At 41.7% G+C, this 24,698-nt stretch overlaps 2 protein-coding genes and 1 non-coding gene across 4 annotated transcripts in view; 1 reads left to right on the top strand and 2 right to left on the bottom strand.

The window, feature by feature from the left end:
• ACYP2 (acylphosphatase 2) overlaps nt 1-24,698 on the top strand; it is a 914,175-nt gene that overhangs the window by 428,280 nt on the left and 461,197 nt on the right. The window lies entirely within an intron of this gene.
• ASB3 (ankyrin repeat and SOCS box containing 3) overlaps nt 1-24,698 on the bottom strand; it is a 188,975-nt gene that overhangs the window by 163,501 nt on the left and 776 nt on the right. The window contains exon 2 of one of the 2 annotated variants that reach the window (XM_050753753.1): nt 14,499-20,399. The exons of the other annotated variant lie outside the window; for it this stretch is intronic. Coding sequence (XP_050609710.1) covers nt 18,752-20,399 — 1,648 coding nt within the window. The 3' untranslated portion in view covers nt 14,499-18,751. Of the gene's footprint in view, nt 1-14,498; nt 20,400-24,698 lie in introns of those variants that run through there. 2 annotated transcript variants of the gene reach the window in all.
• On the bottom strand, nt 5,807-5,906 carry LOC126934578 (small nucleolar RNA U13). The gene has a single exon (XR_007719038.1). It is a non-coding gene; the product is annotated as a small nucleolar RNA U13 (small nucleolar RNA).

Below are 24,698 nucleotides of genomic sequence, written 5' to 3'. Positions count from 1 at the left end.
TGTCCTAGTACATTGGCCTCAGAAGACAGGCATAAAGCACTCTTTGTGAACTGCTTAGCTTTGTAAGGTCTATCTGGCACCTGAACAAGCGACATTTTGCAAAACATCAGGCTATGCATGAAAATTCGGATTCCCACACTGAGAGTCCATTGAGAGATCTCCCACTCATTAGCATGCTACAAGGCCGCTGAAGGATCAGGAAGATGTCAAAAGGGCAAACCTTCACAGAAATGGAACTCAGAGAAACAAACTGAACTGAACTTAGCATCAGCCAAGTGTACACACAAAAAAAACCAAAACGTGTTTATTGGGATGAGAAGAAGGAAAATTCACTAATTTGTCCATATGCAACTAAGTGTTATTTTTCGTTTGGTAAAATTAATTGCAAAGGCAGCCAGATGCAGTGGCTCCTGCCTGTAATCCCAGCACTTTGGGAGGCCAAGGTGGACAGATGGCTTGAGCTCAGGAGTTCGAGACCAGTCTGAGCAACATGGCAAAACTCCATCTCTACAAAAAAATACAAAAATTAGCCAGAGGTGGTGGCACACATCTGTGGTCCCAGCTACTTGGGAGGCTGAGTCAGAAGGTTTGCTTGAGCTGCAGAGGTCAAGGCTGCAGTGAACTGTGATCATGCCACTGCACTACAGCCTAGGCAACAGAGTGAGATTCTGTCTCAAAACATACAAATAAAAATAATCTCCAAGGCATTAGACCTAAAGTGATTGTCTGTCAAACTATCTCTTGGGGAAAGTAACATTTCCCTCAATATCCTTTATTCAAATTGTCCTATGCTTTAAAATAATTGGTACCCCCTCTCCTCTCTTTGCAAGAACCAGTTGTCCCTTTTTTCCTTTAATTCTTTTGTGGTTGCTGAAGAGTTTTATTTCGTCTTCAGGCAGTATAATGAGCCAAGGAATTCCAATGAGAATGAATGCAGGTTGTCTGGCAGCTGCTGGGCAGCCAGGGCTGTCCCTGGGAAAAGATGCCCTCTGAGCTGGCTGACGGTTCCCTTAACTGAGTAAACAGTCAGGAAGAGGGCCTTGCAGTCCTAAGTCAGAACCCAGGTCCCCTTTCACTAAAGTCCTGCGGAAAATCATCCTGGGAAAATAGACAGTCATACAAAAAATAAACATGAGGAAATTATAAGCCAGCCAGATATTGATTTGGGTTGACATCACTTCCATGGATCACTTCATCCATCCATTTATTTATTGATCCATTTATTCAACAATTATTCACTGAAAGCCCACAAGGGACAAGGACTGATAGGTACTAGGGGTAGGGTGCTAAACAAAACAGACAGTCTTGGCTCCATTCAAGCTGTATTCTAGTGGGGAGACAGCTAGTAAACAGTGAAGTGTAACTTGTAGACTGAACTGTGTCCCCCTCCAAATTCATACGGCGAAGCTCTAAATGCAACCGTGACTATGTTTGAAGACAGAGTCTTTCCAGGAAGTAATCAAGGTTAAGTGAGGTCATAAGAGTGAGGCCCTTATGATGGGATTTGTGCTCTTTACAAGAAAAGACACCAAAGAGCTGGCTTCCTCTCTTCCTCTGTACCATGTAAGGACACGGAAAGAAGGTGGCCTTCTAAAAGCCAGAGAGTCCCTCACCAGAAACCAAACCTGACAGCACCTTGGACTTCCAGCCTCCAGAACCATGAGAAAATTGATTTCCATTGTTTAAGCAACGCAGTGCGTGGTATTACTGTGTTATGCCCACCTGAGCAGACTAATACAATAATATAATATTAGGAAATGATCAGAACTATGAAGGAAATCATGTAAGGTAGAGGGACAGATAGATAGGCAGTGGCAGAATGGAAAGTGGCACTGAGTATGGGGACCAGAAAAGGCCACTGGGGAAGACCATTCGAGATGGAAATATTTCAGGGGCAATTCTCTGACATGGGGACAAAAATGCGGCATGTGAAAAACAGCCAGAAAGTCTCTGCAGCCTGAGCACATTGGGCAGGGTATGAATGAAAGTAAACAGAGACAGAGGAAACCAGGGACCAGTTCATTCTGGCTACACAGGCCATGGCAAAGACTTCAGATTTTGTTCTAAGTGGGATAGAAAGCTACTGGAAGTCTGTAAGCAGGACAGTGACATATATGATTTACCTTGAAAGGATCACTATTACATAGGAAAGAGACTGTAGGAGAGAAGGACTGGAAGCTGGAAAACAATGATGAGGTTGGTTTAATTTTCCAGGTAAAAGATGATGGGGACATGGGCTAGTGGGGTGGGGATGGAAGAGGTGAGAAATTGTTGGATTTAAGAGTCTATTTTTAAAATAATTCAGGATCTGTCAATAGGTTGGACATGGTGTGCAAGAGAAAGAAAAGAGTCAAGGACGCCAAATTGAGCCGTGCAGCTGGGTTACTGCAGTGCTTTTTACAGAGATGATAAAACGGTAGGAGGAGTTCGTGTGGTAGAGAACAGAGTTGAGTCAAGGGTTGTTTTGCACATGTTACATTTTGGGATGCCTGTTAGACACACAAGTGGAAATGTTAAATAGGCAACTTGATAGAGCAGCATGGAGTGAAGGGAAAGATCAGGACTGGAAATAGAAAAGTGAGTGTCATTAGCATTTAAACAAAGTTGAAAGCAGAAGGCTGAGTATTATCGTAATTACTACCAGCACCTGCTTCTCAATTTACAGATCCTTCTTTAGGGATGCAGGAGGGGATGAAAAGCTATTTTCCAATCTTCCTGTTCCACCTTTTCCTTCTCTAACCCCTCAAGATTACCCCATCCAGCTTCAAGCGGCCACTGTCTGCTATTCCTGGAAGTGACTTTGCCTGTCCCGCCCTTCACCGCATTTGGGCCAGTGCAGCCGGACTGGGGCACATGGGAGCACATGCTCTGGGCATCTGCTAAGGCAGAGTCTTCCCAGTGCTGGAGCTTGGCTGCTCTGCCCGTGGTTCCAAACTAAATCTAGGCCTGACCTCTCTAAAGCCTGGACCCCTGACAAAGGCAAGTCTTTTCCCAGCAGCTTGCCTGCCACTCCTCTCACCATTCCACAAGGCCTTAATGTCTTTTTTGTTGTTTTTTGTTGTTTTTGAGACAGAGTCTCGCCCTATTGCCCAGGCTGGAGTGCAGTGGTGTGATCTCGGCTCACGGCAACCTCTGCCTCCCCTCTTCAAGTGATTCTCCTGCCTCAGCCTCCCAAGTAGCTGGGATTACAGGCACACCACCACACTGGCTGATTTTGGTATTTTTAGTAGAGACGGGTTTTCACCATGTTGGCCAGGCTGGTCTCTAACTCCTGACCTCAGGTGATCCACCTGCCTGGGCCTCCCAAAGTGCTGGGATTACAGGCCTGAGCCACCATGCCTGGCCAAGGCCTTAAAGTTTTCACTGACGTGGATTTTTCCTCAACTGCGGTAGGAGAACAGTGAGGCAAGTCTCTTTTAAGATAACCATGGTCATCTTGCATTAATGAAAAAAACAAAACAAAACAAAAAACCTGCTTTTAGTGAATATAGGAGAAAAACTGTGTGTCTGTCTGAGAGATTGAAAGATCCCATTACAGCCTTCATCCTCATTACTTTATATGTTGCCACTGATCTGTGAATGACAAGAGTGGCCTCGAAAGCGGGGGCTCTGTAAACTGACCTGGCTGGATTATGGAGTGTCATTTAAGCAAGAGCTGTTATCACAAGTCAGATATGGAGGGGACCCTGAGACTGCAACACCCAAGAGGAGCTACTGGTGGGCTAGACTAGAGGTCTTCCAACTGAACGGTGAGTACCATGGATACAAATAAGAGAGTGGTTTATAGTTGCTCACTTTTCATGCTCCTAAAACTGACCTGTCTGAGAAATATACCTCTTCCTACATCAGAAAAGAATTCCCACCTTGAATCTTACTAGGGTGCATTGCTCCTGGATATAAAAAGCTACTAACTAAGGAACTATGAAAAATATTAGTTTCAAAGGGTCATCTCTAAATTATTTATGAATGAACCATGATTTTGTGTCTTCCCCAGCGTACACACACAACATATCACCAAGTCTGAAATGTGCATTTTTTTCACATTGTAAAAAATTCTCTGAAATTGATATATCTTCCCACCATGTGAGCTCAATAGCTATTGCTATTACCTGCACGTGCGCAGTATCAAGAACACCACATTTGGCTGAGTGCTGTGGCCCACACCTGTCATCCCAGCACTTTGGGAGGCCGAGGCAGGAGGATCACTTGAGTCCAGGAATTCAAGACCAGCCTGGGCAACATGGTGAAACCCCATCTACAAAAAATACAAAAATTAGGAGGGTGTGGAGGTGCCCACCTGTAGTCCCAGCTACTCGGGAAGCTGAGATGGAAGGATCACTTGAGGCTTAGGTTGTAGGGAGCTGAGATTGCATCACTGCACTCCAGCCTGGGCAACTGAGCAAGACTCTGTCTCAAACAGACAAACAAAAAATCCAAAACAACCAAAAACCAAAACATTATTATTTGTAGATGACATTTTTAGAAAATATTACAAAACAGTTTCCTCTGTCAAGTAGATAACATTTTTTTTCTACATAATAACCCTAAAACATGTGTTAGATAAATTATTAAAAATAAGAGAGTTTAGTCAAGTGGCTAGATATAAAATTGATTTACATAAAATATTGCACTTCTATGCCTCAGCAAAAAACAAACATTAATTTAAGAAAAGAAATAATCTGCCCTTGCGCAGTGGCTCACACCTGTAATCCCAGCACTTTGGAAAGCTGAGGTGGGTGGATCACTTGCAGTCAGGAGTTTGAGACCAGCCTGGCCAACATGGCGAAACCCTGTCCCTACTAAAAATACAAAATTAACCCGGTGTGGTGGTGCACACCTGTAATCCTAGCTACTTGGGAGGCTGAGGCAGGAGAATTGGTTGAATCTGGGAGGCAGAAGTTGCAGTGAGCAGAGATGGTGCCACTGGACTCCAGCCTGGGTGACAAAGCAAAACTCCATCTCAAAAAAAAAAAGAAAAAGAAAATATAGGATATTTGAATGACCTCTAGAAAGAAGCATTTCTTTTTAAATTATTTTTGATGACAAATCATAATTGTATAAATTTATTGGGTACAATGGGATGTTTTGATACACATACAAAATATGGAATGATTAATCACACTAATGAATATATCCATCAGTTCACTTACTTATATTTTACGGTGAAAAGTATTTCTTCAGTAAGTTGCAAAGAGATCATATAAGATACAATTATTATTTCAACTTTATGTATAAGAATCTGAAACTTAGAGTAATTAAATTTGTCCAGAGTCACCCAAGCCAGCATTCAAACCCCGGAAATGCAGTATGTGGGCTGTCATTCTTAACCTCAATGCTGTACAGGCATTTTGTGCATGTTCCATACATCAATTTCCTTTTCCCCCTCTTTTAATTTTTATTATTTACTTATTCATGTCAGATGGGTAATGTGCCCACGTTGTAACAAGATTTGATGTGGTTTGGCTGTGTGTCCCCATCAAAATCTCATGTTGAATCATAATTCCTAGTGTTGGGGAAGTGACCCGGTAGAGGTGATTGGATTATGGGGGCGATTTCCTCATTCCGTTCTCGTGATAATGAGTGAGTTCTCATGAGATCTGATAGTTTAAAAGTGTGTGGCACTTCCCTCCTCGCTTCCTCTCTCTCTCTCTCCTGCCACCATGTGGAGAAGGTGCTTCCTCCCCTTCCCCTTCTGCCATGATGGTAAGTTTCCTGAGGCCTCCCAATCATGCTCCTGTTAAGCCTGCAGAACCCTGAGTCCATTAAACCTCTCATCTTCATAAATTATCCAGTCCCAGGTAGTTCTTTACAGCTGTGTGAAAACAGACTAATATAGGTTTGAAGGAGGCACATCTCAAACATGCGTGTGAAAACCCAATCATCACACTTACGAACTACAAAAGGATCTCCCCATCTCCCTTCTCTTCTTAATCAAGCCTTCCCTTTTTCTCACTCTGAATAAACTGTTCCCTACTTTGCACTCCAGTAGCAGCCTATACGTCCCTGTAGCATTTACTTTATACCTCGCATTATTTTCTCGGGTTTCTCTACATATACATGGGTACATACATAGAGTAGGTCTGGAAAGATAGCCAAGAAGTGTCCACAATGTAGATGATATTATTATTATTAAATTGAGCAGTTTGGGTAAGAGGTTGATGATAATAACAACGCTCTGATTTCGTTAACAATAAATATTTCAACTTCACAATATGCTCTAATACATAAAACGTCTTAAAAACTTCAAAGAGCTGATAAAAGAGTGAAAAATTACAAGACAAAAATATAAGCCTAGGCAACATGGTGAAACCCAGTCTCTACAAAACATATGAAAAATTAGCTGGCCATGGTGGCGCACACGTGTGGTAACAACTACTTGAGAGGCTGAGGTGGCAGGCTCACTTGAGCCAGGATCACACCACTGCACTCCAGCCTGGGTGACAGAGTGAGAATCTGTCTCAAACAAAAAGGAAAGGGGAAGGGAAAAAAAGGGAAGGGAAGGGGAGCGGGGGGAGGGGAGGAGGAAGAAAGGAAAGGAAAAGAAAAGAAAGGGGAAGAAAGGAAAGGAAAAGAAAGGAAAAAGGAAAGAAAAGGAGAAGAAAGGAGAAAGGAAAGGGGAGGGGAGGAGAAAGGAGGGGAAGGGAGGGGAGGAGAGGAGGGGAGGGGAGGGGAGAAGAGGGGAGAGGAGAGGACTCTAAGGAGAGGACTCCAAGAGGTAAGTGAAGGATGGTAGACACTTTTGCCCTGAAGGTGTTTGCCAACGTTAGAGAAATTGCGCTTCAGTTTTGATGACTGAAGCTTCTTAAAAGGAGACCCACTTTCCTTAAAACTAAGACTCCAAAGTGCTACATCCTCAAGGTAATGGTAAAGAAGAAATAAATCCATCCCACTCCTCTCTACCTCATGTCCAGGGAACATCAGGAAAAGTTGTCCTTGATATAAACAGAGAAATGGAAAAAATTATCTCTTAGAGGTTATAATCGCAAACTTAGTGCCTTGTAGATAGTAACCTATATACCCACATCACCTAAGTAGTTCAAAAGAACTCTAAGCTCAGTTTAAAGTGGTCCTGAACTGGTAATACATTTAGGCACCTAGAAGAGGCAAATGCAAGTTCTTTCTGGAGGAATGTACCTTCACTTAAGGCAGTGCTATCAACCGGGGTGAAAATTTTCACCAAAAAATTTTAAGGAAAATTAGCAACTCACAGTAAAAGTAAACACAGAATCAAGGAAACAAGGCACGATGAAGGACTACCAGCAAAAATAATTGACAAAAGTCCTATTTTATGAAAATCAAATATTACAATAGGATTATTAGTCATTTTAGAAAACTATCCTTGCACTAAATAAAAAATAAATGATGCACTTTCTTTTCTTTCTTTCTTTTTTTTTTTGAGATGGAACTTTGCTCTTGTTGCCCTGGCTGGAGTGCAATGGCGCGATCTCAGCTCACCGCAACCTCCGCCTCCCGGGTTCAAGCGACTCTCCTGCCTTAGCCTCCCAAGTAGCTGGGATTACAGGCATTCGGCACCACGCCCAGCTAATTTTGTATTTTTAGGAGAGATGGGGTTTCTCTCCATGTTGGTCAGGCTGGTCTCAAACTCCTGACATCAGATGACCCACCCATCCGGCCTCAGCCTCCCAAAGTGCTGGGATTACAGGTGTGAGCCACCACACTTTTAATTATATGTAGAAACTGGAAACTCTAAAAATATAACCTAACAGGTTTTTTTTTGTTTTGTTTTCTGTTTTTTGGGGTTTTTTTTAGACAGAGTCTTGCTCTGTTGCCCAGTCTGGAGTGCAGTGGTGCAATCCCAGCTCACTGCAACCTCCGCCTCCTGAGATCAAGTGATTCTCCTGCCTCAGCCTCCCAAGTAGCTGGGATTACAGGCGCATGCCACCATGCCTGGCTAATTTTGCATTTTTAGTAAAGATGGGGTTTCACCATGTTAGTCAGCCTTGGCTTCCCAAAGTGCTGGGATTACAAGTGTGAGCCACCACACCTGGCCAACAGGTTTTTTTTTAACATGAGAAAATTTCTCAAAATGAAAAATATAGTAATCATAATTAAAATTGATAATTTGATAATCAATTTTAACAGAATAGATTCAGAAGAAGGGAGAATTGATGAACTAGAAGATAGGGTGGACGGAGTTATTCAAAGTACAACAAAGAAAGCAAGAGATGAAAAAAATGAAAGCCAGGTTAAGGAGAGAGTAGAGAGAATGGGACAGAAGCAATATTTGAAGAGATTAATGGCGGAGAATTGTCCACAGTTGATGAAAGACACCAAGCCATAAATTTGAGAAGTCCAACAAATCCCAAGATAAATTTAAAAATACACATCTATTAAAACTGTAGAACACCAAAGACAAAAATATAATAAAAGTAGCCAGAAGGTGGGATATGGAATGGGGTAGGGAGAATGTATTCAAATAAGCAGCATGCAGTCAAACAGCTATTTTTTTTTTTTTTTTTTTTGAGATGGAGTCTCACTCTTTCACCCAGGCTGGAGTGCAGTGGCACGATCTCGGCTCACTGCCACCTCCACCTCCTGAGATCAAACGATTATCCTGCCTCAGCCTCCGAAGTAACTGAGATTACAGGCACCCATCACCACGCCCAGCTAATTTTTGTATTTTTAGATGAGACGGGGTTTCACCATGTTGGCCAGGCTGGTCTCGAACACCTGACCTCAGGTGATTCACCCACCTTGGCCTCCCAAAGTGCTGGGATTACAGGAATGAGCCACTGCGCCTGGCCAAACAGTTGAGTTTGTAATAGCAACAGTGAAAGTCAGAAGACAATGGAATAATACTTTCCTTCTTTTTTTTTTTTTTAACGAAGCACTAACCAAGAAGTAGGGAATACACTACTACACTAAAAGATAAAACACAAAGTCTTTACTCAGAAAAAAATTATTGTAAGAATGAAGGCAATGGGAGGTTGAGGCTGCAGTGAGCTGTGATTGCACCACTGCATTCCAGGGTGCCAGAATGAGACCCTGTCTCAAAAAAAATAAAATAAAATAAAATAAAGAATGATGGCAAAATAAAAATGTTACCAGAAAACAAACAGAGATCATTCACTAACAGAAAAGAAACATTAAAGGAAATTCTAAACGACACATTAAGACAGAAGGAAATGGAACCAAATGAAAGGTCTGAGATGCAAGAAAGAATAGTAAGGAAGAAATATAAGCCAGGCACTTTGGTTAATGCCTATAATCCCAGCATTTTGGAAGGCTTGAGGTGGGAGGACTGCTTGAGCCCAGGAGTTCAAGATCAGCCTGGGCAACATAGAGAAACTATGTCTCTACAGAAAAATTAGCCAGGCCTGGTGGCATACTCCTGTAGTCCCTGCTACTCAGGAGACTGAGGTGGGAGGATCACTTGAGCCCAGGAGGTGGAGGCCGCAGTGAGCCAAGATCGCACCACAGCACCCCAGTCTGGTGACAGAGCAAGACCTTATCTCTTTGAAAAGAAGAGAGAAAGAGAGAGAGAGAGGAAGGAAGGGAGGGAGGGAGGGAGGAAAATAAGCTAGATGGGGGCCATGGAGGTCAGAAGTCAGAATCCACTAAGGAGTATGTAATAACTTACCTGCTGAATCAAAACAATTGAAAATTTATTTAAAATTTTTAAGGGCCGAGCATGATGACTCATGGCTGTAATCTCTGCACTTTGTGAGGCCAAAATGGGATTGCTTGAGCCCAGGAGTTTGAGACCAGCCTGGGCAACATAGGGAGACCCCACCTCTACTTAAAAAAAAAAAAAAAAAAAAAAAAAAAAAAAATTAGCCCAGGCACGGTGGGGCGTGCCTATAGTCCCAGCTACTTGGGAGGCTAAGACAGGAAAATCGCTTCAGCCCACAAGGATGAGGCTGCAGTGAGCCATCACTGTGCCACTGCACTCCAACCTGGGTGACAGAGTGACCTGTCTCAAAAAAAAAATAAAATTTTTAAGAAATGTGATAATATATGGGTAAATATCAATGAATAGGCCAAGTGTGGCGGCTCACACCTGTAATCCCAGCACTTTGGGAGGCTGAGGTGGGAGGACCACTTGAGCCCAGGAATTTGAGACCAGCCTGGGCAACACGATGAAACTCTGCCTCTACAAAAACAACAACAAAAACAACAAAAATTTGCTGGACATGGTGGCCTGTGCGGGTAGTTCCAGCTACTCAGGAGCCTGAGGTGGGAGGATTGCTTAATTTGGGGAGGTGGAGGTGGAGGCTGCAGTGAGCAGAGATGCCATTGCACTCCAGAGTGAGACTCTGTCTCAAAAAAAAAAAAAGATATTGACCACACAATAACTGTAATATCTTGTCAGGTTCAAAATAAAAACAGATGAGAATTAAAAATGGCAAAAACAACAAAAGTTGAATGGAGCTAAATAGAGCTTAAATGGTGTATAACATTGTTAGTTTATTACACTGGGACTCAGCATTTCTATTTCATTGAGCGTTTTCTTTTGGTCTATTAATTTACTCAGTTTTCTTTATTTCTGCTAACATGTAAAAGAAAGCTTATTTGCTGTGAGGTATATAAAATTATGTATATACACCTCAATATTAATTCTATTTTCTAATTATATATTTGTAAACTGTTCTATGTTCTTATTATTCTTGTCTTCTTGGTCCATCCTAGACTTAGTGGGGTATTAAAATCTCCTACTTTGCTCATGTTTCTGCCCATTTCTTCTTGTAGTTCTAACAGATTTTGCTTTGTGCACTTTGTTGTTTTTGACAAATCTGGTTTTATGAAGCCTCTGCTCTCAACCTTGCAATGATTTTTCATCATATGTGGAATAAAAATCTAAAACACTTGTCAAGTCCTGCAAAGAGCCTATATGATCTGGTTCCTGGCTATCTCATTTCCTGCCATTCTCTCTGCCAATTTTTTTTTTTTTTCTTGAGACAGAGTTTCACTCTGTCGCCCAGGCTGGAGTGCAGTGGTGTGATCTCGGCTCACTGCCATCCTCTCCTCCCGGGTTCAAGAGACTCTCCTGCCTCGGCTTCCCAAGGAGCTGGGACTACAGGCATACACCACGACGCCTGGCTAATTCGTGTATTTTCAGTAGAGACGGGGTTTCGCCATGTTGGCGAGGCTGGTCTTAAACTCCTGACCTCAAGTGATCGCCCGCCTTGGCCTCCCAAAGTGCTGGGATTACAGGTATGAGCCACCGCACTCCACCTCCGATTTTCTTAAACATGCCAAACATATGCCTGTTTTGGGCCTTTAGTGGCTACTCCTGGAGCTTGGAAAGCTCTTGTCCCAACTATGTTCCTGGCTCAATTCCTTAGACTTCATTCAAGATGCTGCTCAAATATCTCCTAAGAAAGACTATCTCTAGTCTCCCTGTGTCAAAATCACATCCCCACCGCCCCCTATACTTTCTCCGCTTTTACTATTTTATCATTTTCATACAACGTATCACTACCGTAGTCCCCCCTTATCCTTGGTTTCAGTTTCCTGTGGTATATTTCGAGAGAGACCACATTCACATAACTTTTATTACAATATTATTCGTTATTGTTAATCTCTTGCCATGCCTTATAAATTAGGCTTTATCACTGGTATGTGTGTAAAGGAAAAAGTATGGAATATTTCAGGTTTGGCACTATCCCAGGTTTCAGGTATCCACTGGGGGTCTTGGGACATATCCCCCATGCATTACTGTGGGATCCTGTGCTTGAAAATTACATATTTTTCATCTGCAGTATAATGTGTTATGGGGGTAGAAACTTCATTGTTGTGTTCACCCATTATCTCAAGCTGGTACATAGTATTCAACAAATATCAGCTGAATGAATGAAACTTATTGCTTTATTTTTTGGTTGTTCCTCTTATCAATCAGTATTAGTTATCTTCTAGAATGTGGTTTTGCTTTCAGTTCTTTGATATTTATATTGTCACCATCATTTTTTGTTCATGAAGGCTTGTCTACTTTTGTCTATATCTTAATTTTTACTCCAGTTTGTGTTTCAGCAAATGTTGCATGTATTTTCATGTTGTTTTTATTTATTTATTTATTTTTTTGAGACGCAGTCTCGCTCTGTCACCCAGACTGGAGAGCAGTGGCGTGATCTTGGCTCACTGCAACCTCCGCCTCCCAGGTTCAAGCAATTCTTCTGCTTCAGACTCCCGAGTAGCTGGGATTACATGCACCTGCCACCATGCCCGGCTAATTTTTGTATTTGTGGGAGAGATGGGGTTTCACCATGTTGGTCAGACTGGTCTTGAACTCCTGACCTCAAGTGATCTGCTCACCTCGGCCTCCCAAAGTGCTGGGATTACAGGCGAGAGCCACCGCGCCCGGCCTTCATGTTGTTTTTTAATTCAAAGATTTGTCTTTTATATATGATATTAAGCATTTCCATTTATCCAGTTATTTCTGTAATCCTACATTATGTTTTATAAATTTTGTTTTCTTAGTATTTCATTCCCTCTGCTATTTGATAAAACTTACTTTCTCAGACTATATGATAAGCTAGCTAATGGCAAAGGGATAGGAAATGGGAAGTGGAAGACATTATAAAATACCAATCACAGCTTCCTGACCAATGGAATCAAGCAAAGTCTGTACTAATCCCCATTTCTTCTTTATCCTAGGGTGTGTGTGTGTCTGTGTGTGTGTGTGTCTATGAAACCTTTTCAACCAATTTCTTCTTTGTACTCTGTTTTCCCTTGATGATTAAATTTGTTTGTTGGTGGTAAGTTTTATAATTTAGTCCTTAGGTTACAGAGCATCACGTAGAGATTTTTGACTGAACTAGAATAATAATGAACATCACTGAGAAACCCAGAGATTGATCAGACTTAGCATCTTCCCTCTGGAGGAGAGCACACATTTTTTGTTTTGTTTTGTTTTGTTCTGTGACAGGATCTCACTCTGCAGGGCTCACTGAAGCCTAGCGCTCCTGGATTCACTCAGGTGATCCTCCCACCTCAGCCACCCCAGTAGCTGGGACTATAGGTACCTACCACCATGCCCAGGTAACTTTTCTGTAGAAACGGGGTTTTGCCATGTTGCCCAGGTGCATCTTAAACTCCTGGGCTCAAGTGATCCTCCCACTTCAGCCTCCCAAAGTGCTAAGATTACCGCAGCACCTAGCAAAGTACACACTTTTGTTTAAATGAGAGAAGCTGCATTATTTCAAGAGGGAGAATGGTGGTATGGCTACTGCTGTTGTTTGGAAGTATGGCTAGAGGTATGTATAAAAAATGTTGACTACTGGCCATGCACGGTGGCTCATGCCTGTAATCACAGCACTTTGGGAGGCTGAGGCGGATGGATCACCTGAGATCAGGAGTTCAAGACCAGCCTGGCCAACATGGTGAAACCCTGTCTCTGCTACAAAAATTAGCCAGGCATGGTGGCGCATGCCTGTAATCCCAGCTACTCAGGAGGCTGAGGCAGGAGAATCACTGGAACCCAGGAGGTGGAGGTTGCAGTGAGCCAAGACTGCACCACTACACTCTAGCCTAAGCAACAGAGTGAGAATCCATCTCAAAAAAAAAAAAAATTGTTGACTAACAAGTTGAACCACTGTGGACAGAGCAGATTAGAACTCTGCATCTCCTTTGAGTATACTTTTGTGTTAGTACACTTTCCAGATTCCCCTGAAGCTAGCGTTCCAGAGGCAAACTTAGTTTCTCCACCCAATTGCATGCTGCCAGATTTTTCCTACAGCAATGTCTTGTTTAGATACTTGCTTTGAAGGTGTCAAGAGAGTTTTTTGTGGAAATAGTGGTGGCAGCAACTTCCTCATTGCTGGACAACTTTAACAGTGTGTTCTAGAAGTCAAAAGTCCAAGGTAGGCTTCCTGACTTCCTCTCTTCTTGGTTGGAGCAGAAGTAGTAGCATTTCTGGCTAGTCCGGCTGGTCATGTTTATGGTGGAATCTTTCCTGAAGACTCATCATAGAGCCCTATGTAACCATTCTGTAGACATCTAGTTTCCTATATGAAACCCGTTCCTGCTTATGTTAATGTTTTTTGATTCTTAAATCCAAACTCTGATCGGTAAACTAAAAATTCGAAAATTTTGTTTTTCCAGGTAAATCTCATTTAAATGAGTTGTTGAAACGTTCATTTAGCCTCTTTTCACTGAGCAAGAAACTTAGTTTTGTAAATAGTCTTTGGCATTATCTATCCTTGGTTAGTCTAAGCATATATGATACAAAACGTAGTCAAACACAGGTAAGTGGCTCACGCCTCTTTCCCAGCAATTTGGAAGGCTGAGGCGGGAGGATTGCTTGAGCCCAGGAGTTGGAGACCAACCTGGGCAACACAGGGAGACACTGTCTCTACAAAAAATAAATAAAATAAAATATATATAAAATCAAACACGTTATTTCATCTCTTAAGGGAAAGAGTTCTCTGTGGTTCAACACATTGTTATCCATTGTGCAAAAATGATCATTTCCATGCTCTGATAGTTTTAAAATGATTAGACAGGAAAATCATTATATTGCAAACTGGTATTCAGAAATGTTAGGATTTTCAGTATTTTTATTTTCCAAACATTATTTTAAAAGAACATTAAAAGCATTAGAAATACAAATCTTGCCTAATGGTTAACATAAGAACAATTATTATAAAATGTTTAAAATACATCACATACTTTGCATCACAGTAAGCATCAAGAGAACTCATTGACATATCCTGATAATTAATCATATTCAACTGAATTCTCATTACTTTTAGTTCTCATTTTAGCCCTTATGAAGAGGTAAGTTATATATGTCTACCTCCTGTACCATGACACCTTTATTATGTTATGTTAACGCAGGTAGAGGTAGACATATATAGCTTAGGAAGAAACAAGTTATGTCTACATCTCTATATTTACATATAGAGATACAGATATGGAGGGGGCTATGAATCGAGCCCACTATATATTTCATGCAATTTGTAACAATAATTTCCTTTTTTTAAACTTTTCTTTTGGAGATAATTTTTTGATGAGCATAAAGAGACAATACCTCACATGCACCTGCTTAGTTTTCTTTGTGCTATAATTTTTACCTCCCAATGATGGGCCTCATGCCAGTCAAATCATCTCAGATTCAAACATCACACAGAAAACCTGCCATTTTAAATTTTATAAATAGAAATTACTTTTGTGTTAATCTTTTATTACATCACATTTGAAATGCCTAGCCAAAAAAATAGATGTATGCCTTTAAAAATGTGATTCTTGATTAGTGTTGTATTCTTTATAAAGCTGTTTGGCATACTGGGGTAAATACCAGGTTTTGAATTAAGACAAAAATCTAATTCCTTATTTGCCACAATTCTTCAAATGATCTTGGGAGAGAATATTAGATTTCTTAACTCTTTGTTAAAAAGAGATAATAGGCCAGGTGCACTGGCTCATGCCTGTAAGCCCAGCACTTTGGGAGGCTGAGGTGGGTGGATCACAAGGTCAGGAGTGCGAGACCAGCCTGGCTAACATGGTGAAACCTTGTCTCTATTAAAAATACAAAAATTAGCTGGGCATGGTGGTGTGCACCTGTAGTCCCAGCTACTCAGGAGGCTGAGGCAGGAGAATCGCTTGAACCCGGGAGGTGGTGGTTGCAGTGAGCTGAGATCGTGCCACTGTACTCCAGCCTAGGCAACAAGAGTGAGACTCCATCTCAAAAAAAAAAAAAAAAAAGAAAAGAAAGGGAAAAAGGGAAGGAGGGAGAAAGGAAAAGGAGGAGGGAGTAGGTAGGCAAATCAGTCTAAAAGGTGAACTTAAAAACAAAGTAATCTGAGGCTATCCCTGGGTGTGGCAAGAAAAACATTTAGAAGAAAAGGAAAACAAAATAAAATGTATGCCTCATATTTAAATCTCAGAAATAGAAATAACTGATCAATACTGAAAGGTAACAGTTGTAAGATGAGGTTGAGCAGAGTTCTAACTGAATATCTATTCTGTCTTCTCTATACCTCTCATGACCCCTGTATTTGGGGATAACTGGGGGAGGAAACTATAAATTAAATGCCTTTCAGCTGGATGTGGTTTCTCACGCCTGTAATCCTAGCACTTTGGGAGGCCGAGGCAGGTGCATCACTTGAGGCCAAGAATACAAGACCAGCCTGGCTATCATGGTGAAACCCTGTCTCTACCAAAAATACAAAAATTAGCTGGGCATGGTGGCAGGCACCTGTAATCCCAGCTACTCCAGAGGCTGAGGCAAGAAAATTGCTTGAACCCGGGAGGTGGAAGTTGCAGTGAGCTGAGATCATGCCACTGCACTTTAGCCTGGGTGACAGAATGACACTCTGTTTCTACAAAAAAAAAAAAAAAAAAAAAAAAAAAAAAAGCCTTTTATGTAAAGGAACAAAGTACCTTCCAATGTGCAATAATAATTCTTGACTATAACAACTTATAAAGATAGGTGTTGTATATTGATGCTCATCTTGGGTGTCTAACATTTAAAAACCTAGTGAGTTCAAATACTGTATAATGAAAATATTTTTACATAAAAATATGAGTTCACAGTTGTTATGCTAGGAATCGCAGAGCATATAGTAAAATTAGTTTCAGGTAAAGAAATACTTAATCTATTTTTTCTTTCTGTCCATTTCCAGTTTAAGATTAATGGGAGAGAAATAAAACAATTAGTTTGAAAATAGATTATCTTGAGAATTTTTCTACCATAGTAATATATAAAGACAAAAAAGTCATTTCTAAATAGTTACTTGAATACTGTCAGGCGGTTAGCAAACTCTTCTCACACAGAAGGAAAACATAAATCAAAACATTCCCAATCTCATCTCTACACCTTGTTAAGCAATAATGAATATTGCCCAATGCATGACAGGAGTCCACACTGTTTTCCACAGAACACCAGCAACTGAGATGATTACAGCAGTGCCTTCTCTCCCGGGAAGAGTGCACCGCTACCATAGACGCAGTCCTCGTCACTAGGCTTCTCGAGTAAGATCATTCAGAAACAATTCACTTTTGGGCCAGGTGGGGCGGCTCACACCTGTAATCCCAGCATGTTGGGAGGCCGAGGCAGGCAGATCACCTGAGGACAGGAGTTCAAGACCAGCCTGGCCAACATGGTGAAACCCCATTTCTACTAAAAATACAAAAATGAGCTGGGCGTGGTGGCACATGCCTGTAACCCCAGCTACTTGGGAGGCTGAGGCAGGAGAATCGCTTGAGCCTGGGAGGTGCAGGTTGCAGTGAGCAGAGATCATACCACTGCACTCCAGCCTGGGCGACAGAGCAAGACTCCATCTCAGAAAAAAAAAAAAAAAAAAAAAAAGAATACACTTTTAACAAGCAAAAATATATCTTTTTTTTCTTTTTCTTTTTCTTTTTCCTTTTTTTTTTAAGATGAAGTCTTGCTCTTGTCACCCAGGCTGGATGCAATGGCACAATCTCAGCTCACTGTAACCTCTGTCTCCCAGGTTCAAGCGATTCTCCTGCCTCAACCTCCCAAGTAGATGGGATTACAGGCACTTGCCACCACACCTGGCTAATTTTTGTGTTTTTAGTAGAGATGGGGTTTCACCATGTTGGCCAGGCTGGTCTCGAACTCCTGACCTCAGGTGATCCACCCGCCTCAGCCTCCCAAAGTGCTGGGATTATAGGCGTGAGCCACCTCGCCTGGCCCAAACATATTTCTTTTTCAAAAGAACTGTAAACCTACTCAATTGACATAAAATATGTCTATAATAAGAAATGGCAATAATCACACTACTATGTTCTTAGTTGACTGTCCTATGAAAGAAAAGTACCTAATGCCTATGTTTGAGTGTTTTTGGTAAAGACAGAGTTATCTCCTTTTCTGCCTTAAGAATATATATATTTCTGGCTGGGTGCAGTGGCTCACGCCTGTAATCCCAGCACTTTAGGTGGCCAAGGCAGGCGGATCACCTAAGGTCAGGAGTTCAAGACCAGCCTGACCAACACGGAGAAACCCTGTCTCTACTAAAAATACAAAAATTAGCCAGGCATGGTGGTATGCACCTGTAATCCCAGCTAGTCGGGAGGCTGAGGCAGGAGAATCGCTTGAACCCGGGAGGTGGAGGTTGCGGTGAGCCGAGATTGTGCCATTGCACTCCAGCCTGGGCAACAAGAGTGAAACTCTGTCTCAAAAAAAGAAAAAAGAAAAAAAAGAATATATACATTTCTTTTAGAGACAGGGTCTTGCTGTTGCCCAGGCTGGACTCATACTCCCAAGCTCAAGTGATCCTCCTGCCTCAGCCTCCCAAGTAGCTAGGACTACAGGTGCACACCACTGCACCCAGCTAACAATATATTATTTATTCAAATCAACCTGCTACCAAAAAGGTATAGTGTTCCCAATTTCAGCACTTCAAAAAATCAAAATTTACAATTCATTTAATAAAAATAACACCTCAGCAAAAATCACACCTTCACATTCTTTTAAAAAGTCCAGTCAATATCTTATTTTGAAGACACATAACACTGACTCAAATCATAAAAATCGGTTGACTTTCTACTTTAACACAGTAGCTTCATTCCTGGCATCTATTTAAAGGTTTGGTACAAAAGACTGGGGCAAAGATCAAGGTAAAAATCTAAAACTTTCACATCAAATCTTAAGATGTCAACAAACTACAAAGCAAATCAACACATACTGACACATCAGACGAAAGAAAACCATAACTGCCAACTTTTCAGTTGAATCTTTTAGGTTTTGATCCGTCACTGAACTCAAAGTTAGAAGAAAGTCCATTAGTATCAGAAACAAAAATAAGATCCTATAGCCTCAGTGACTTTAAACAGAGGGAACTGGAATCTGCTTGGCTGAAGTGCTGTCATATTCCTGCATTAAGTCATTAGTGGTGTGATAATGCATGGCAATATATGAATTGGCAAATCCAAAAGAGTTTACTGGCTGTAAGTTACATGGGCTGCTCTCCTCCTGGGAAGGGCTGCTGTTATAGATGCTGTAGTAAGGTTCAATCCGAGTGTTGATGGGGGTTGAGCTGCTCTGACCACAGTGTTGATGTCCAGCAGAGATCTTGGGACTCACCACACTTTCCTTTGAATGACTTGGGCCACAAGCCTGGTCCACAAATTTCTTCTGTGGCTTTGGAGATAACATGTAGGCAGAGTTTGTTTCATGATGGGAGGATTTGTTTCTGTTGACTTCGAGGTTCCCTTTTCCCATGGCTCGAAGTCGAGTCTTTTGTTTGCAGCAGAAAAAACCCAGGCCTATGTACTGGAGGCACCAGAGCACTTTCCTTCTCAGCCCTGCACTGTTCCGAGAATATATAAAAGGGTTTAATCCTGACTTGAAAAATATAAGGGTGAATCCAAACAATTCAAACTGGTAAAGAATGAAGCTCCCATTGCTGGAGAGAACCACCTGTACCAAGGAGATCCCCAGTGGAAGACAGCACACCAGGACTGACAGCACAATGATCACGCAGGTGACCACGGCTTTGGAATCCTTGGCAGTGGAGAGGTTGATGGCTGATACCAGCTGGAGTCGGCTCGCTGCAGGGGTGGCCAGCTGGTTGGGACTCTTGGTATATCCACGGGTCTGAACGTGCTGCAGTTTGTTGTAATTCTGGTTCCTATACAGAGCCGGCATGGCACACTGGATGGGATCTCCACCTCCCTGCACAGGGACCCCCATGAAAGGCTGTGGTCTGGAAGCATCGACTGTGATTACAGGGGGACACTTTCTGACTTGAGCGTTCTTCCGCAGGGTCTGAGCAATCATGATGTAAGAGACAGAGACCACAGCAACACAGAAGGTGAAGTCGACCACATAGAGAGACAAAATGGCTTTCCCTTTTCCAGCAATCAGACTGGACATGGGAAGACAGAGGTGGGACTTGCTGGTTTTCAAGGTAGCCAAGGTGGCAAGGGTGAAGCTGGTGGCCCAGAGAAGCAGGGTGAGAAGGACGGTGCAGGGAAACGAGGCCATGCGATTAGGTTGCTTCCCCAACACCATGCGGAGCCGGTGCAGGGCAATCACTGCCACTGTCTTCAGGGACATGATGATGAAGCCGGAACTGGTGAGATGGAAAGTGAAGCAGAAAGCATCTGGGATACTACTGGCTGAGCTGAAGAATAACACAAAGGTGAACATGGGTGCCGTCACTCCACAAATGAAGAGGTCACAGAAGGACAGGTTCAGGATCATGAAATCAAAGTTGGTTCTAAATTTCCTGAAGGCTGGATCAAAGAAGGACAAGAAGACAATGAAGTTGCCGTAGGAACCCAGGCAGAAGATGACCGCCAGTAGAAAAGTACAGGTCACCAAGGTGGCTGTGTGGATGAGATCCTGAAGACCCTCCTGGAGAGAGGTGCTGTTTCCTTCTGGTGAGTGAGGCACATGGAGCGAGGTGGCATTGGGGGCATCTTGAAGGTGGCCTGTTGAGTTCATCTTCAGAGAGAAATGTCTCCTTCTTCTGCTCCCCAAAAACACTCAGTGAGTCAGGACCTCAGCTCACAGACGAACAATATGAACAATATGTGACAAAAGAGGCCCAAGGCAGATGAGCCTACACACAAAAATGCATACCCAGAAACAGAAAGGGATTAATGTAGAAACAAAGGAATTCATACAGTGATCTCATTATTATTAGTAATAGTATTAGTACTAATATCTGTCACCTTGAGAGAAAAATTTATTCACTTATTAGCGATGGGGTCTTGCCATGTTGCCCAGGCTGAACTTGAACTCCTGTGCTCAAGTAGTCCTCGTGGCTTAGCTTCCTAAGTAGCTGGGACTACAGCATGCACCACCAAACCCAGCTCTCTCTCTCTCTCTTTTTAACGAAGCACTAGAATTTTTCAGCTCTGACTTGGTGCACAGAAAGCACTTCTCCTCACAAGGCCCAACACAGAAAAAGATACAAACAGATGCATTAATCCAGCTAATATTTAGTTGTATGACACAGAGGTTTTCAAACGAGTTTAAGTGTCACCTGGAGAGCATGTTAAAAAGTTTAAGTTATCACTTGGAGAGCAGATTTCTTGGCCTCGCCCCTTGTGATTCTGTTTGAGGGGTGTGCAGATGTTACTTTTAGAAACACTTCTGTGTCATGCACTGAAGATATACAAGAACGTAACCTCTCCATCAAAGAGATCACAATCTAGTTGGAGATCAATCTAACTATGTAATTATAGCCTAATAAGGTTGCAGGGTGCTATGAGAGCATGGAAGGGGGGAACCTACTCCAACGTGGAAAGGGAGCTGGCAAAGGATGAAGGGCGCTTTAGCGAGTAGGGGCCAGCTGGATGAAAGGTCGGGGGTATGGAGTGGGGACAGACAGGCTAGGAGAAGTGGGGGTGGGTCTTTGCAGCAGAGACACTGAGGCAAAAAACTGCACGTGCTTGAAATATAGGTTGGAGGGTATTGTTGATGCATAATGTGGCCCTTCACATATTTCCCATAAATCATTAACAAATCCTGTTTCATTCCCTGTGAAGAATCCTTTATTTCCCAGTATTTATAATTTTTCCCCCAGCTTGCAATGTCTTGGCCAATTAACTGCATATTCTCCTTTGGAAAAAAAACCTTGTGTACAACTACATGTGAGGGGGAAAACTGGAAGTAACCAAGGATGTTGGAATTATACTAGAAATTTACAAGGTGCAAAGCACCACATTGTAAAGTCTAAACTGCTATATAAATGTGAGTTACCATCATCCCCAACAAGAATATCCTGATGGTGAAGCAGGAGGCATGCACCCATTCCTGCATTTGTTCACTCAATTTACATTAATTATGTGTATACCATATGCCAGTATTATGCCAGGTGCTAAGTGCTAGGATGAGTAAGGCACAGTCACTACTTTAAAAGAATAACTTCTTGCTTTCCTAACTTCTTTTTTTCTATTTTGCAATGAGACTTAATGTGCACTCACACAAATCTACATTGTCCTAAATCCCAAAGTCCTGCATGGCTTGGTGCCCAACCTGCTCCCAACAGATGCTTCTGGTGGGACCGGCTAAGCTGTTCCTTGGAGACAGCGCTATGTTCTTGACAACCAAAAAGTGTTTGCCTTAATCTAGAATTTTAGGAATAATCAGTGGCACTGTGGAGGTCCTGGGCTGATATTCAGTGTACTTAACCACCAGCTCAAGCTGGATCCCAGAAGCCTCCAGCTGTTAACCCTTTAGTTGCCGGATCAAGGGGGTACAGAGGAATGAACCAGGTCAGTCAGGGATTACCTGGGGCTCCGATTAGCAGCTATGGACTACCCAATAGAGAGGTCTCCCTGCATTTAACAACAGGTACAGCCATGCCAGTGACTATCGGACATATACCAGTCCTGGGAAATCCATATAATTGACTGGTGTCCTTCATCAAGGAAGAAGATATCTTCATCTCTACTCTTTTTTTTTTTTTTTTTAATTTTATTTATTATTATTATACTTTAAGTTCTAGGGTACATGTGCATAACGTGCAGGTTTGTTACATATGTATACTTGTGCCATGTTGCTGTGCTGCACCCATCAACTCGTCATTTACATCAGGTATAACTCCCAATGCAATCCCTCCCCATCTCTACTCTTAACGTTCATATGGTACAGATCAGGACGACACGGTGAATTTGTCCACGGGAAAGTGAGACCAACTTTTCTATACTTTCCTTTTAAATAAAAGTTCCATAAGAGAAGAAAATCCTGAACTTTTTTGTTTTTTGATGGTTAGAATTTTTAAAAAATAGTACCAGACAGCTCTATTTCCACTTAAAGGCTGTATACTTGTTTCTGAACACTTTTGATACCTATATAGTGAGAAAGACAACTTTTTACTGTTTTTTAAAATTGCTAACGGGAGGACTAGAGCTAATTTATGAAAAGAGAAGTAGAAGAGAAAACACAATTTGAGGAGGCAGGAAGAGCAGGGAGGTGATACTGGTGTCTCTAACCCCCTCATCTCCAAGGGTTTCCTTGGAAGTAGAGAAATGAAGAGGGGTGAAGAGGGATGCAGGAATTTGGCCTGGGGAAGTTAGAAGAATGAAGAGTCTGGAATTAGGATGCTAAGAGAAATGAAAAGTAACTAGGTAATAATGAAGTGAGATGACAGAAGTTATGAAGACTTCAGGCTAAGAGATATTTGGAAAAAGGGATTAAGAGAAAAATGAGATGATGAAACACTAACGTAAGTCAAGAATAGGAGGCAGCAGGAAAAAAGGTGATTTGGGGTAGAGGAGAGGCAACTTTCACGTTTTGTACAGTTACATTTTTCCAACAAATTTTAAAATTTTCAGTATATATATTTTTAATAGAGATGGGGGTCTCACTATGTTGCCCTCGCTGGTCTCCAATGTCTGGGCTCAAGTGATCTGCCTGCTTTGGCCTCCCAAAGTACTGAGATTACAGGTGTGAGCCACTGTACTCAGCCTTCAATAAATTAAAAAAAATAAGAATTCCAGGTCAGGAAATAACAATGGCAGTATAATTATCAGCATCATTATTAGTATATTAATTTTATCAAGTGCTTAGGATGTGCCAGATACTGTTCTCAATGTTCTACACTATTAGCTTATTGGGTCCTCACGAAACCCTGAAATATTTGGTATAACATCTCCATTGTGCAGTTGAGGAAACCAAGTCAAAGAGAAGTTATTTAAAGTGGTGGAACATGGACTTGAATCTAAGCAGTTGCTCTTCCACACTCTTCACCACCGTGCTAAACCGAACAACAAAAAAACCTTTTTGGGAGGCATCCCCAGGTCAGAAGTATTAAGTGGTTATTACACACCAGGCACCTATTCTAGAGGCTTTACATAAATTATCAAGCTTTATTTCATTCTCACAATAATCCTATGAATAGGTATTGCAACCCCTTCCCCGCTGAAACTTTGTGGAATCTGAAATTCTAATATATCTATATAGCTATATCTACATCTATGTAGATACAGATAGACACACACACACACACACACACACACTCTTCTACGTATCTTTTTGGCAAACTTGATAATTGTAGTGCACATATAATGTAATCATAAATCACTCCTATATCTCAAATTATCTCAAATTAGAAAAAAAGAAGGAATCACGGGCTGGGAAGAGAAAAGGGAGAAAAAGCAGAGGACAGAATAGACGAAAAGGTTTGCAGAAATACTTTAGTGTAATAGAAATCAAGAAAATTGAGGGAAAGTAAACTCAGGTCTTAGTAGTAACCCCTGAGACTTTAAGAAAGAGGAGGCTGTGACCATAATTTGGAACGACATGATGATGGCAGAAAATAAAAGTGATTTTGGAAGGGGAGTAAATTAATACTGATTTGCTACTCTTAAATATTAAATAAAGGTTACCCATGTTATCTGCAATGCAAACATACAAGCTACACTTTATCTTTGAGACGGAGAATAGGTTATGGAAGAAGATGTGATTAAAGTCATAAAATCAGAAAGATTTTAAGTTGGAATACCAGTCTTAAGCATGCATATTAGCTGCAGTAAGACAGAACGAATTCACATGCATATTCTTACAACTGAGACATCCTGAAGTAAGCAAAGAATACTGATGAAAATTTATTGTATAATTTGAGTGGCAATGATTTTTCATTAAGATGTGTGAACAGCCTGTGATATATCTAGTGTGCTGTTAAAAATTTTAGTAAATATTAAAACATGTTATAGGGGCTTTTATAAGTTAACTCACGACCTGAATTCTTCCAACGCATTCCTCGCGCCTCCCCCAGAATGTCTTAGGCTAGCATTTTCAGAGCCTAACCCTCAGACAG

Source organism: Macaca thibetana, chromosome 13 (genome assembly GCF_024542745.1).
Source record: "Macaca thibetana thibetana isolate TM-01 chromosome 13, ASM2454274v1, whole genome shotgun sequence".
In the NCBI taxonomy this organism is placed as follows: domain Eukaryota; kingdom Metazoa; phylum Chordata; class Mammalia; order Primates; family Cercopithecidae; genus Macaca; species Macaca thibetana.
This window is presented reverse-complemented; position numbering and strand designations above follow the sequence as displayed.